Consider the following 16,466-nt stretch of genomic DNA (forward strand, 5'->3'; position numbering starts at 1 on the left):
GTGTCAAGTGAGATTTAAGGAAATGGGAGGAGGGGTAAGAATAAATTAAAGGGTTGATTGGGTGTCTCGTCCTGTTTTGTTTTTGTGTATTTATGGATTGTGTAAAATCCGCAAAACATTCTTCGAGTTTAAATTAGACAATATAATTACTGCCTTAACGCATTTTATGAAATTCATAAAAGCATTGTCTCTGTTGTATCAACTAAACTCGAACAGATGCACTGAAAATAGATGCATTTGATGCATAAAACTTCGATTGTTTTCTGCATTTTACATACACACCTGAAGCAGGTGAGAATAAATCTGTAAGGCTTTTTTTTTTCTTCTAGTTTAAAATGAGACATTGCTGGCATGATTTCGTTATATCTATAACGCATAGATACATAAAAACAGACACAGACCGAAGTCGTCGTTGAAAAATGATGAAAGAAATAAGACAAATGAAAAGATGATAGGAGGCTGAGGCAAGGGCGAGGTTTTGGTAGATTAAATGGACTCTGAAGAAGAGACTCTTGGAAATCTTCATTTAAAATGCCAGAATGTATTCTTGTTTTGTTTTTGTTCTTTTTTTTTTTCAGTATAAGTTATTTACGGATTATAAACATTACTCTGCTTCTCACAAAAGCGTGTGTGTTGTGGTATGAAGGGGAAATTAAGAAACAGGAGGGTTGCCATTAAAAAAACAAGGAGAAATGAGCTTTTCTTCTTACCTGTCGACAGTCTGGAGGGGAAGGTTTTCTTCTCTTCGTTGCAAACACGTTCGGTTTCCATGACACCCAGTTGCCCTCTGACCTCTTCCGCTCACCATTACGCATGCTCTGATCCTCACTTCCGTAACTGACACCTGACAGAACCAAAACATTCTCTCACTTACGCCTTAATTACAACTTCTGCTCAAATATTTCGTGTTTACATTTGCTGTCTCTGACAATTTTTTTTAGCTATGAGCGATTAGATTGTTATCGTTTTCCCTGTTAATGAATAAATCATTGGAATAAGAGATCCCTTACTTGAGCAATAGGTAAGGGTTAAAGATATGAATGGGATCCAGACGTAAATAAAAATCATCAAATATATATACATCTAACCCATGCTAGCGTGGAAAACAGACATAAAAATGATTGCCATACATATGTAAGTCTATGGATATGTATACATGTGTGTGTGTGAAGGCGTGTGACCTAGTGGTTAGGGTGTTGCACTCACAGTGGCTAGATTGTGGGTTCAATTCCCATACTGAGCAGTATATTGTATTCTTGAGCAAAACACCTCATTTCATATTGCTGCAGTCCACTCAATTGTAAATAGATTTCCCTGCAATGGACTATCTTTCTGATCGGGGGGAACAGACATTAGCCTGTTTGCAAAGCCAGTGGGGGGCACGTTCTTGCGGCATCAGACACGACCTTGCGGCGCCAGGCACGTTCTTGCGGCGCCGACGTGTCGTTGTCAGGTAGAGAGAGACAAAAGGGTAACCAAGTGATTAGGAGATGAAAGGGGGAGGGGTTAAGTGTTATCCCGGAAAAAGTGAAGTTTAATGGGTCTGACGGAGTTAAGGGCACCTGTGAACTTGATAGGAAGAACGCGGATTCCTTCAATAAAATACAAATAATATATGAGTATATGCATATGTACGTACATGTATGTACATACCTTCATCTACCTGTATATATATAGTCAGGGACCAAAAATTGAACACTGGCCATAAAGTCGGGGAACAAAAATCGCACACCGGCCATAAAGTCGGGGACCAGAAATTCGAAACTGGCCATAAAGTCGGGGACCAATAATTGCACACTGGCCATATAGACGGGTACCAAAAATCGCACACTGGCCATAAAGTCGGGGACCAAAAATCGCACACTGGCCATAAAGACGGGGACCAACAATTGTACACTGGCCATAAAGACGGGGACCAAAAATTGAACACTGGCCATAAATTCGGGGACCAAAAACCGCACAGTGGCCATAAAGACGGGGACCTAAAATTGAATACAGGCTATAAAGTCGGGGACCAAAAATCGCACACTGGCCATAAATTCGGGGACCAAAATTCGCACACTGGCCATAAAGTCGGGGACGAATAATTGCACACTGGCCATAAAGACGGGGACCAAATATTGAACACTGGCCATAAAGTCGGGGACCTATCATTGAACACTGGCCATAAAATGAGGGACCAAAAATCGCACACTGGCCATAAAGTCGAGGACCAAATATTGCACACTAGCCATAAAGACGGGGACCAAAAATCGCAAACTGGTCATAAAGTCGGGACCAAATATTGCACACTGGCCATGAAGACGGGGACCACATGTTGCACAGTGGCCCTGTGGTCGGGGACGAATAATTGCACACTGGCCATAAAGTCGGGGACCAAAAACTGAACACTGGCCATAAAGTCGGGGACCGAAAATTGAACACTGACCATAAAGACGGGGACCAGAAATTCAACACTGGCCATAAAGTCGGGGACGAATAACTGCACACTGGCCATAAAGACGGGGACCAAATATTGAACAGTGGCCATAAAGTCGGGGACCTATAATTGAACACTGGCCATGGGGGACCAAAAATCGCACACTGGCCATAAAGATGGAAACCGAAAATTGAACACTGGCCATAAGGTCGGGGACCAAAAATTGTACACTGGCCATGAAGTCGGGGACCAAAAATTGAACACTGGCCATAAAGTCGGGGACCAAAAGTTACACACTGGCCATAAAGTCGGGGACGAATAATTGCACACTGGCCATAAAGACGGGGTCCAAAAATTGAAGTGGCCATAAAGTCGGGGACCAAAAATTGAACACTGGCCATAAAGTCGGGGACCAAAAATTGAACAGTGGCCATAAAGTCAGGGACCAAAATTCGAACACTGGCCATATAAACGGGGACCACATACATATACATATATATTCTAGCAGAGGCACCCGGCGTTGCTCGGGAATGAAATTGTTGCTTATTGGTACTTGGAAACTTTTACGAAAATTAAAATGGGGATTAAATGAAACAAATGATTTATGTGAATATCCTCACAAGAGTAATTGAAATAAATGGCGATTGTGGAACCCCCCACGCACACACAGTATTACACATCAGATGAAATGGACGTGTGTGACAGAGAGAGAGAGAGGTTTGTTGTCATGTATACGTACATGCATAAATATGCATACATCTTTGTGTATGAGTGTTTGTGTGTGCGTGCGTATGAGAGAGAGAGTAAATACTACATACACACCGCTCTCTCACTCTGTCTCTCACACACACACACACGCACACATACATCCAAAAATGATGGATGCATATGACAACAAACCTCTCTCTCTCACTCACACTCTATCTCTTACAAACACACACATACATAAATGTATAAAAACATATTTACAAAGACACGTGTGTATGCGTGCGCGCGTGCTATGTCAATACCGGAAGTTGACATTGCATCACAAGTATGTAAGCATTTGGGAGAAAAACGTCAAAATAGAGAGTGAAGCCTTTCGCTGCTGATACGTCAATACCGGAAGTTGACATTGAGGAACCTTTTTAAAGAAGTGAATCATAAATATAAAGCAATATTATTTATTTTTAATTAAAAAAATCGAATGAACAGCCTAACATTTATCCGAGGTCAAATTATTCATGCATCACAAGTATGGAAGCATTTGGTGAAGTCGATTTCATGTGAAAAGCGAATACACAGACATCTCTATTTTATATATATATATATATATATATATATATATATATATATACACACACACATATATATATGTCGTTACAACCTGATTATAACTCTTTTATACATGTAATTTGAGGACAATTATTAATGTTGTCTGTTGTTTGCTGTCTGCTGTGAATTAATGTAACTTGACCCTGAAGAGATGCAAGACCTCATATTCTTATCTCAGACAAGGGTGAGTCGGGATATTGTATTGAAATGTGCATAGGTTATTAAACAAGTTTTACTATGGATTGCGTTATGGCTCTTATTTAAATTGATGTGTATGTATGTATGTATATCATCATCATTGTTGTTGTTTAACAACTGCTTATTTAAATATATATATATATATATCATTGTTTAACATCAGCAGGCTAACTGGAAAGATATTTTTTTTTTTTATCTGCCAAATGCTATGGTGCTATAAACATAGATAATGTGCAGAGAACAGCTTCTGTCGCAGTCCTCGGAGAAAAACTAGAAGAGCTGATAGCTTCCAGTACCTAGGGTAACAAGTCAATAGCAGGGGTGGATGCTCTGAAAGTGTAGCTACTAGAATAAGAATAGCCTAGGCAAAGTTCTGAGAGCTATTACCTCTGCTGGTGACAAGGGGCCTCTCACTCAGAATAAAAAGCAGACTGTCTGACGCATGTGTACGAACAGCCATGATACATGGCAGTGAAACATGGGCCGTGACTGCTGAGGACATGCGTAAGCTCGCAAAGAATGAAGCTAGTATGCTCTGATGGATGTGTAATGTCAGTGTGCATACTCGACAGAGTGTAAGTACATCGAGAGAAAAGTTGAACCTAAGAAGCATCAGTTGTGGTGTGCAAGAGAGACGATTGCGCTGGTATGGTCATGTGGTGAGAATGGATGAGGATAGCTGTGTGAAAAAGTGCCACACCCTAGTGGTTGAGGGGAAACTGTGAAAGAGGTAGACCCAGGAAGACCTGGGATGAGACTGTGAAACATGACCTTCAAACAATAGGCCTCAGCAAGGAAATGACTTCTGGCCGGGACCTTTCAAAATATGCTGTGCGTGAAAAGACACAACAAGCCAAGTGAGATCATAGCCCATGGCCTATGCCAGTGGGTGTAACCAGCCCACTTATGAGTACCCCCTCATTCATTGGACAATGAACTTTGCTTGCGAAGACCTATTGAGGCAAGTGTAAACAAACCAAAATTGCTGATGTGGCCAATGACAGTACTGCCTGATTGGCAATTGTGCCACTGGAGCGTTAAAAGTACATACTAGCGTGATTGTTGCTAGGGTCACAGATTGGCTCCCATGCCGGTGACAAATAAAAAGCACCATTTGAGCATGATTGTTGCCATTGTCACCTTACCAACCCTTGTCGGTGGCACGTGAAGAACAACATTTGAGCATGGTCGTTGCCAGTGCTGCCGGACTAGCTACCATGCAGGTAGCACGTAAAAACACCATTTGAGTGTGAGTGTGGTCATTGCTACAATAGCCTGACTGGCCCTCGTGCCAGTGGCATGAAAAAAGCACCCACTACACTTTCGGAGTGGTTGGCGTTAGGAAGGGCATCCAATTGTAGAAACTTTGCCAGACCAGACTGGAGCCTGGTGCAGCCTCTGGCTCAAAAGTCCTCACTGAATCCGTCCAACCCATGCTAGCATGGAAAGCGGACGTTAAACGATGATGATTATGATATCATCATTGTTTAACATCCACTTAAATATAGAGTTACAGTATATTCCATTAGGAAGTTGGCAGAGTGCAGTATAAAGCTAGTCTGCCCTCAGAATTACATAATGCTATCCAATAGCATTATGATATACTTCCAGGTTTATGCTTGGATTTTCATTGTGTGTGACTATAAAGTTGAAGACATCGGGATTCTACAAAAAGGAGTATGGTTGGACAGTCTTTTTGTTTTTTTTTAAACTATAATTCTTTCCACACAACATAGTTCTACAAAAATACAGGTTTTTTTGACTATGAAACTGTTTATTTGTACAATGAGATCTAGTTGTATTACTTCAAGTGATATTCAAGTGTTGCCTCCGTTACTTTAAAATATTTGACTTCAAATCATCCCAGCCATCCATCTTCATTGGAAATTTGTAGCAGTTGGTAGATTGATGTTGTTTGCAGCCAGAGTGTGTTCGATGCACTGCTATGAGTGGTAGTGGATGGTTGTTTGCTGTCCATGCAAATTTTATTAGCTGACCTTCAATATTCAGTGGTCAGATACATATACACATACTCGCTCATATCCCCCCCCCCACACACACACACAAACAAATCTATTTATATCTGCCTGTATACACACACATGTACCTATGCTCATGTGTATGTATACACATGAATGTGCAAATAAACAGCTGCATCAACGAATACTTGTACTTTTGAAGAACCATGTTGTGTGCAAACAATTGTAATGATTAAAAAATAACTGTCCAGCTTCACTCCAAATTCTTCAACTTTATAATCTGTATATCTTATTAGGTTCTGATGAATTATTTTTCTTTTATGGTTTATGTATTTCTTTGTAATATAATAAGTGTACAGTGATGTTATAGCTGATAGATAAGAATACATTTCTCAAGCTTTGGCCAACAAAGTTAAACATAACAGTTTCCCTTCCTTTTTGATAGTTGTTAACTGAAATACATAACAGTATTCTAACAAATATTTTCCTAAATCATTCTCATATACTTTCTTTCATGATAGCATGGGTTGAATGGTTGGACAGAAGCTGTCAAGTTAGAGGACAACACTGAGCTTCACTTTCTGTTTTGCTATAATTTTACAACTGGATGACCTTCCTAATGCCAACCACTTTATAGAGTCAACAGGATGATTTTCACGTGACATCAGCAAGGTCTGTTTTGGCATGATTTTCATGGCTGAATATCCTTCTTAATGCTAAACACATTACAGAGTGGACTGGGTGCTTTTAACATAACATCAACATCAGCAAGGTCTATTTTTGGCACCGTTTCTACCACTGGATGTCCTTCCTAATGCTAAACAATTTACAGAGTGGACTGGGTGCTTTTATGTGGCAACAGCAAGGTCTGCTTTGGTATGGTTTTTACAGCTGGAGGCTTTTCCAAATACAAGCCACTTTACAGCGTGATAATTACAGTTGATATTGTTATGGTTATACAGAATACAGTGTTTGATGCTTGTTAATATACATTACATTGTTTACTCACATGTATGCAAATTTATGATGATATAAGATATTAGATGCAGAGAAAGATATTTTACATAAAAGCAGTTACTATTCAGTTTGAATACATACATGTGAACATAAGTGAGATTTTTGTGAGAATGATTTACTACAGATACCACAATGATATGGTTTCTCACCAGTATGAATACGTTTGTGTATAGCTAAGTTACCTGTCTCAGAGAAGGATTTGCCACAGATAACACAGAGATATGGTTTCTCACCTGTATGAGTACGTTTGTGCTTCGTTAAGGTAACTCTGCAAGAGAAGGACTTCCCACAAATATCACAGAGATATGGCTTCTCTCCTGTGTGAGACCGTTTGTGAGTGGTTAAGTGATTATGCTGTGAGAAAGATTTACTACAAATGTCACAGTGATATGGTTTTTCTCCTGTATGCATATGTTTGTGCTTTGTTAAGCTACAAGCATGAGAGAATGATTTATCACAAAAACCACAATGATATGGTTTCTCCCCTGTATGAATACGGATATGTACAATTAAGCCACCTCTCTGAGAGAAAGATTTACCACAGATATCACAATGATAGTGTTTCTCTTGCGCATGAAGATACATGTGTTCACTTAAGTTACCTGATTGAGAGAATGATTTACCACAGATATCACAATGATATGGCTTCTCCCCTGTATGATTGAGCTTGTGCTGAGTCAATGTACTTATATAAGAGAATGATTTACCACAGATATCACACTGATAGGGTTTCTCTCCTGTGTGTGTGTGTTTGTGCTGGGTCAAAGTACCTACATGAGAGAATGATTTACCACAGATATCACACTGATATGGCTTCTCTCCTGTGTGTGTGTGTTTGTGTTTAGTTAAAGTCCCTATATGAGAGAATGATTTACCACAGACATGACAGTGATGTGGTTTCTCTCCAGTATGAATACGCTTGTGTATAGATAAGTTACCTGTTTCAGAGAATGATTTACCACAGATATCACAGAGATATGGCTTCTCTCCAGAATGAAAGCGTTTATGGTTAGTTAAACTATTTTTGTGAGAGAATGATTTACTACAGATCTCACAGTTATATGGCCTGTCTCCTATATGAGTACGTTTGTGATTAGTTAAGGTACTAATGTGAGAGAATGAATTACCACAAATGTTACAGTGATATGGCTTCTCTCCAGTATGAATGCGTTTGTGTTTAGTTAAGTTACCAGCCTCACAGAATGATTTGCCACAGATATTGCAGTGATATGGCTTTTCTCCTAAATGAAACCATTTGTGATTAGTTAAGCTATTTCTATGTGAGAATGATTTACAACAAATATCACAGTGATAGGGTCTCTCTCCTGTATGAATTCGTTTGTGTGTAGTGAGGTTACATTTGTGTGAAAATGACTTGTTACAGATATCACAGTGGTATAATGTTTCTCCTAACATTTTTGGCATCTCGTAAGAAAAAAAGAAAAAAAAAAAAAAGAAAATCAATTCTTCCAATTTGTCAAATACTTCCTTTTCAGAAAATTTCTTTTTCCTTCATCACAATATAAGATATTTTTTTCTTGTATTGATTTGTAGAGTTTGTTCCTAAAAAATATTTCTACTGCTGTATTTCCATCAACTGTAATTTTTACTGCCATCTGAATAAAACTGCTTTGATATATTTATCCAAGTGTAATAAGAATGCAAAACTGTCTTATATGTATTCCAGACAGGGAAGCTGAGAAATTTTGCTTTTTAATCTCAATTCAGGACAAATATTCTAAAATAAAACACCATAGTTTTAAATAAACTGGATTACATTAGTGTTGTATAGCTTCCATTAATTGCTCACAGATAGTATTGATAATGGCTCTAAAATCAAAAATTCACTCATAAGGATCTCAGCAGATAACCTAAAATAAAAAAGACAATAAGATATTGAGGATATTTAAAACAAGTGAAGGTTAAATAGTAGAAATTTTTATTCTATTTCTATATACAATAAAGAAAGTTCGATGGAGTATTCAACTTTCTTGGTCACAGCTGACTATATTTAGCTGCTTAAATGGACTTAATACAGAAACTGTGAAAGTGCATAGAGTTGTAGATTTAGAGATTAGAGTATCATTCTTGTTCCAATTTCAAAGAATGGTTACCTTCACCTGCCTCAAAACTACAGAGGAATCACAATCTTATCTCAAGCCTCAAAAATCTACAATCATATATTCCTTAATAGAATTTCCTCTTGCATTGATCACACCCTAACATTGAACTGAAACAGCATCCACAATGGCAGATGAACACTACCTCAGATGTTTGAGCCTAGAAGAATAAAGGAAACAGTTTGATGGCCTCCAATACATCCACAGAGCTTCCACAGTCCATCAGATGTACTGTCGTGTCAACCAGGAGCTACAACAAAACATGCTGATGGGGATGAGTATCATGTCACTTATGTAATGATAAACAGGATTCCTAAACTCATGGCCTTTATCTAATTTGTTCAAAGGAACACCCAACTACTCATGTAATTATCAAACAACTTGCACCCATGTTGAAACACTATGCCTTAACCAGGAAGTTCTCAGCACAGATTTGATGGAAAGGCAAGAAACCATATGTGTGTGCAATAGAAATGCAAGTGTCTGGAAGATGTAATAGTAGTGGTGGTCACAGAGAAAGGAGACATGTTGCAAGTGATGAAGGAGGCCTATGTTTGATAGCAATTTGCATTATTTTTGAAGTTTATTTGTAATCACATTGATAGCGTTGACAGTTATACAGATTGTGTTTAATTGGACAAGGAAACTCATTCTAGGTTTCCCTAGACTGAGGTAGTGGCTGTATGATAAGGAATTTGCTTCCCAATCACATGGTTTTGGGTTCAATCCAATTGTGTGAAGCCTTAGGCTAATGTTTTCTACTATAGATTCAGGCCAACCAAAGACTTGTGAGTGAATTTGGTAGGACATTGAAAGGGGTCCATTGTCTGTGTGTCTGTGTGTGTATCTATGCTTGTTCCCCTTCACTACTTGACAACCAGTGTTGATGTGTTTACATCCCTATAACTTAGTGGTTTAATAAAAAGAGAACCGTACAATAAGTGCCAAGCTTAAAAGAAAAAAAATATGTACTGGGGTCGATTCATTCAACTAAAACTCTTCAAGGTGATGCTCCAGCACGGCCGCAATCAAATGACTGAAGATAACCAGCATTTTATTATTTTTTTTTCTTTTGTATTTCATTGCAGATTGAGACGAAACGTAAAATTATACGTAGCGTACAATACAAACAGCAAGTAAAAAGTGAGGTAAAATGATCAGGGCTGGTCCTACAGTTGTTATCACCTCAGGCAGGCTGAACTTCAGCGTATACAAGATGACAGTCGTTGAAATTTCCTTGTCTTTGTAGTGCCCCGGGTGACTGCCCGAGTAGCCGAGACTTTGACCCAGCCCTATAAATGGTACATATAATACAAAGGAAAGACAAAGAAAAAAAGCAAAATAAAAAAAAGGTGGAGAGAGAAAGAAAAAAGAACATCAATGCAGCACCAAGTGCTTCAATTGGTTGCACACCACAAGGTTTGATGGAACCTGCTGAAGCAAACCGGTACACTTGTAGCATATTTATTTCTTATAAATTTTGAAAAGTTTTTAACATTAAATATGTTAAAATGAACATATTTTTTCTCATGCTGGAGTTTCAATTATTCAAAATCTTAATAATTTGGTTTTTAGCAGAGCTAAAGGATGTGGACCGCCCCACTTCTGGGTTTTGGGGTTTTTCTTTTTTTTTTTTTTAAGAGAAACCAACCTTTTTGACTGCGGAAATTCAGAATCGTCAAAAAATAAAATAAAATTAAATAAATAAATAAATAAATAAGTAAATAAAATAAATAAAAGAAAAGAACATTTCAAAATTGTAATCCCAAATTCAGTTTTTAAGTATGCTCCAATGGGGAAAATAAATAAAACACATATGGATGACTTGTTCCGAAACATCTACGAATGAGGACTGGTTCTCAAAAATAGCTTTCAATTGTTTCCCCCAAAATTATTACGTCCTATATACATTTTCTTGAAAGTTAAGAGGAATTGAAGTGGACTCTGGTGAGTTTTCCGAAATTAACCCACACCACCCTCTCCGAAAACATTTTGCCCTCAAAAGTTTGTATATTCGGAATCTACATGATATAACACATATTCGTAGAAAATTTCTTTAGAAAATACCCATTTTTCTGAAAGTTATGATCACCCAAAGTCGGGTTGGGGACAGAAAGCTGTACTTATGGTGAAAACGAATATGAAAAAAAAAAAAAAAATTTACGCTAACTTGGGTGCAGGGAGATGACTTGCGGAAAATTTACAAGATCCGATTTTTTCCTCATAACTTTTAGGAAAATGGATATATATATTGGGGGGAAAAATATCAACACACCCTCCCAATTCTAAGGCCTTGGACTTCAAGCAGGATATCTACATGCGAGAAATAACAGCCAAATCTCACAAAACTACGATAACATAATGAAAGAAATATGTAATCAATCTACTCCCCTTTCTGCAAAGATTTCTTTCAGAGATAGCAAAGAAATACTGTGACAAAGTGAAATTAAAGAAAATCATTTGACCAACGCACAACGGTCAAACTAAAGCGAAATTCAACGCTACATAAATGAAAAAAAAATGTGTACTAGGTGTAAAATAATGTCTACTAAACGAATATGAAGAAAAAATGTTCGTCAACGAACGGGGAAATGGTGAGAGGATTCGCAACATTCCTAATGTGAATTTTCCGAATACTCTCCCATTCACCCCGTTTACCAGCGCGCATTTTTTTTTTTTTCCAGATTCGTTTAATACTTTGTTTTACACAAATTGCACTATTTTTTAAATTTTCTTTTTAGCTCGGGTGAAACGATTTAGATCTCAAAATGGGCAGATTGATTACATATTTCTTTCATTATGTTATCGCAGTTTGGTAAGATTTGGCTGTTATTTCTAGCATGTGGATAGCCTGCTTGAAGGCCAAAGCCGTACAATTGGAAAGAAATAGTTTTTTTTTAATTGGAATTTAACAAACACTTTTTTTTTTAAGAATATGATTTGCCGTGGCCAAAGACGTGGTACTTCGTAAATATATATATATATACTCTTTTACTTGTTTCAGTCTTTTGACTGTGGCCATGCTGGAGCACCGCCTTTAGTCGAGCAAATCAACCCCAGGACTTATTCTTTGGAAGCCTAGTACTTATTCTTTCGGTCTCTTTTGCCGAACCGCTAAGTTACAGGGACATAAACACACCAGCATCGGTTGTCAAGCGATGTTGGGGGGACAAACACACACACATACATATATATATATACATATATACGACAGGCTTCTTTCAGTTTCCGTCTACCAAATCCACTCACAAGGCATTGGTCGGCCCGAGGCTATACTAGAAGACACTTGCCCAAGATGCCACGCAGTGGGACTGAACCCGGGACCATGTGGTTGGTAAGCAAGCTACTTACCACACAGCCACTCCTACGCCTATATATATATATAATGTATGTCAATTTTCCTGAAAGTTATGAGGGGAAAAATCGGATCTCTTTTTTTTTTGAATTTTCCGAATATCCTCTCACCCCACCAGGTTCGTTTGCGCAAATTTTGTTGTTCTTATTCGTTTTCGAGACAGTTGTTAACACCCAGCAGGCTATAAGTTGTTTTTTTTTTCCTTAGGGGCTGAGGATCTTTATATTGGGTTTCTGTAGAATAACAAAACAACAAGGAGCCGAAAGTGGATGCGGTTCTTCATGTCCTTTATCTCCGCCTTTGGTTTTTTCTACTGCAACACATATTTCTATATTTACAGACGTGATTCATTGTGCAATAAGTATAGTAAGAGCTAAACATTTAATATTAGTTCTATTATACAAAGGGCATTAATAAGCTGTCAGACCACTAACTTGCCTGAAATTAAAAAAAAAAACAAAGGATTCCAAAGTTAGAAATCACAAAACATATTTCTCAATTAAAATTCAAACCAGTGTCAAGAGATAAAATTTTTTGGCTGCTGCTAAATCTCCTCCCTTAAAAAGTTATTACATATTTATCTGCTTGTCACTCACACTTTCAGTTCTCACGTCACATAGCTTCCTGACGGTCCATATGCCCACCACATTGAATTATAATTGCAACGTTCACAGAATAAATCTATTCTGTACACAAATCATTACATCCTTGAAGCAAATCTTTATCAACTCACCATCAAAACATCAAAACAGTGAAGCAGGCTTTTGTCGCCAATTTCGACCAAATCAATTCCCGACATTAATGCAGTCTTCAATGTTTCGCCATCAATTCCTAATTTCTCATCCTCAACCGATGAAGTCAATTGTGGTTTTAGACGTATATTAAATATCAAATAAATGTTTATAATGTTCTATATTTAAGATGTGAGGAATTATGCACATTATTTACATTTGACGAATAGTTGTCCTCGTCAAATTGGTTGTAAACACAATGTTTTCGCTGATTTACCCTCCAGCCTTCATCCTTGGGGAAATTTCGAACTTGGGTTCTCATTCCGGTTCTATTCCAGAAGAGGGGTCCTGGGGCGCGCACTCGAGTAAGCTAGTCGGTCGTGACTAGTCGACCCTACAACAATTATCGCGCCCGAATGTGCAAAACATGTAAACAAAGTAAATTTTTTTTGTTGAATCTTCTCCATCTTACTCTTAAAACATCGTTTTACGTTCTTCCAGGGTGTATTTTGGTGTCACATCTATTTCAGTAATCCCATTGTACGATGCACTCCAACAATCAGAATCTAAATTTTTTGGTGGACATTGGAATTAGACACTGAGGGAAAATGGCTGTAACTTTTTTATTTTTTAATTTTGACGATTTTCGTTTTCGATAATGTGTTCTATATGTCACGGTCATGCGATTCCCCCTAAAAAAAATTTGGACCACCCCTCCCCTCCCCCACACACGGGGGGGGGGGGGCGATTTTCATTTTTGACATTGTGCTCTACATGTTCAGGTCGTACGAATAGCCTTCTCGCAACTTAGATGTGAAAATGAACGGCTTACATTTATATTGAAACAGAAAAAGGATCATATGTGGAGTCCCCACCACGAAACTTGATATGCTAGAAATAACGGCTAAACGCGGACAATCCAAATCTTGTATTGGTCCAGATGATGAAGGAAAAAATGCGCCTTGGCAAACAGGGTTAGGGTTAGGTTTTGAGTTAGGGTTCGGGTAAACCTAACCCTAACCCTAACCCTGACCCTAACCCTAACCAGATTTGGCTGTTATTTCTAGCATGTAAATAGCCTGCTTGGTGAGGGGGGGGGGGGAATTGACATTTTTCAAACAATTCTTTTTCAGAATCGGAATCTCCATAGCCTAAAACTTCCGTAAAAAAATATATACATTTTTTTTTAGGGGGAATCGCATGACCGTGACAATATAGAACACATTATCGAAAACGAAAATCGCCAAAATTAAAAAATTAAAAAGTTACAGCCATTTTCCCTCAGTGTCTAATTCCAATGTCCACCAATTTTTTAATAAGTGGTGGAAGAGTTTCAGAAGAACGGTCAGGTACAAAGACTAAAAAACCTATTTTTATCCCCGTCTATCCCATCCTCCGTTGTATTTGCACACATCCATAGATTCATCTATTTCTACGATGTGCCCAAGTCCACCAATTTGCTAGGGGTTACGCAGAAGATAATTACTTGTCCCTCATGTAATGATACCATTGAACAACAGCAGATTTCCAAAGATCGACTTTTTAATGCACTCTTTACCAAAAACAAGAGCACTGTCATGCTATTAGCTGTCAGAAGTGAAAGTGCTCACTGCTAGTGAAGTATCTGTCTGTCTGCCTGCATGCCTGTTGCTGTGTCCGTCTGTCTGTCTGCCTGCTGGTTTGAGTTGATACTTTGGCTTACTTACTGATATCTATCTACTATCTATCTATCTATCTATCTATCAATCACTCGTCCACCTTATTAGAAAACACAAATTTAATATAAAAACATATTTCCTGAAATTGCAAATTATTTAAAATATAAAAATATAATTTTCAACAGAGAGAATTTATCAAAATAGAAAACAAATGAAGTTTGAAGTTTAAAAATAATAGGATCGACCACTCACGACTAGCTAGCGCGGACGCGCGACTGCCTGTTCGGGACCACTCTGCTTTAGTAGTACCCTTATACTCTGTGTTTTCAAACGCATGGATTTAGGTGTCAAATTTGTTCCAATAACTTTCGAGTATTAGCTGTCAGTAGCCAAAGAATCGACAGGCCAGCAACAGGCATGCAGGCAGACAGACAGATACTTCATTAGCAGTGAGCACTTTCACTTCTGACAGTGCCAAAACAAGTAGTGTATAATTTATTTACTTTGTTTAAATAAATTATTTACTTTGTGTAAAAAAATTATTTACTTTGTTTACAAAAACAAACAAACTCCAAGACATGTTTTGCGCATGACGCTCACTCGTGCTAGGTAGTCGTAGGATCGACTAGTCACGACTCGCTAGCGCGGATGCGCGAGTGCGCGCACCGGGACTACTCTTCTTGAATAGTACTCTCATTTCTAAGGTACTTTTCCATGTTGTTGAATCTTTGGGTTAGTAGCCCGCGCTCTTAACCACTACGTCATATGCCCGTGGTGCAGAAAGTGGATACGAGTAACTGAAGACAATATCCGACATTAGTTGGAATGATAATGACCGTTATGATGGTCACTGTTCCATATAGCACTTTCTGGATGATCAACAATACACAAGGCCTCCAGACTGTCAAATTCGGCCTTTCTGATTGCAAGTTTTTTATGGTGATAGACGACGTGCGCGGCTGTCCACTAGAGAAGCCTGTGGTGGGGATGTGGTGTGTCACACCTTGGCGGGCTTTCGATTTGGAAAATGTTGGAGGGGTGAGATTGGAGTGACTAGCAAGATCCAAGAATGCCTTCTTGGCCTGCGAGATGGTTGCTATGACGGGGGTTGGCTTGTGCAGATGTTGCAAGAGGCACGGAAGCGTATGTATTGTTGTCGAGGAGTCATCTTCCACGCAAATAAACCAGTAGCAAATGTGTTCAAAGAAAGTCTGCCCTGATTATGGGCTGATGGACATCGATGATGGTGAATGCCCATGTGCATTTTCATGGGCTGATATCATTTTTGTGGTAGGGTCAGGCAAAGGATTAAGGTTACAGTTAGGGTCAGAGTTTAGGAGGTACAGGTTGCTGTTGGTTTACAAATAAGACCCACAGTACAATGTAATTTACAGTTTCAAAGGCCTTAGTAAGCTCCACAGATACTTATTACAGTGGCACTCATTGATCAACACACTTCTTCATTAGCTGGCAGGCTGAGAAAATCATTAATATAATACACTAAAAAGATCGAAATCCACACTGAGTCTCAAGAATGGCACCAAAGAAATTCCATTTTGTCTCAGGCAATGTATTTATACAAGTATACTGATGCTTGTTAAGGCTGTCAAAATTAAATGGTGGTCATAGCAGAATTAATAATAGATAAGAATGACTTCTTGTCAAAGATGTGAAA

At 38.4% G+C, this 16,466-nt stretch overlaps 1 protein-coding gene across 11 annotated transcripts in view; it reads right to left on the bottom strand.

Moving 5' to 3' along the window:
• Positions 1-15,421, bottom strand: part of LOC106876637 (uncharacterized) — a 40,453-nt gene extending 25,032 nt beyond the window's left edge. For 10 of the 11 annotated variants that reach the window (XM_089351905.1, XM_089351899.1, XM_089351902.1 and 7 more), the window contains exons 1-2: positions 13,136-15,421; positions 711-8,798 (exon numbers count right to left, since the gene is read on the bottom strand). In XM_089351905.1, the coding sequence (XP_089208031.1) occupies positions 6,988-8,352 (1,365 nt within the window). In that variant the 5' untranslated portion in view covers positions 8,353-8,798; positions 13,136-15,421 and the 3' untranslated portion in view covers positions 711-6,987. The remainder of the gene's footprint in view (positions 1-710; positions 8,799-13,135) is intronic. The other variant, XM_089351896.1, reaches the window with a different exon arrangement.
• Positions 15,422-16,466: the final 1,045 nt, after the last annotated feature.

The sequence above is a fragment of the Octopus bimaculoides genome, chromosome 5 (genome assembly GCF_046866305.1).
Source record: "Octopus bimaculoides isolate indiv1 chromosome 5, ASM4686630v1, whole genome shotgun sequence".
NCBI classification, from domain to species: Eukaryota; Metazoa; Mollusca; class Cephalopoda; order Octopoda; family Octopodidae; genus Octopus; species Octopus bimaculoides.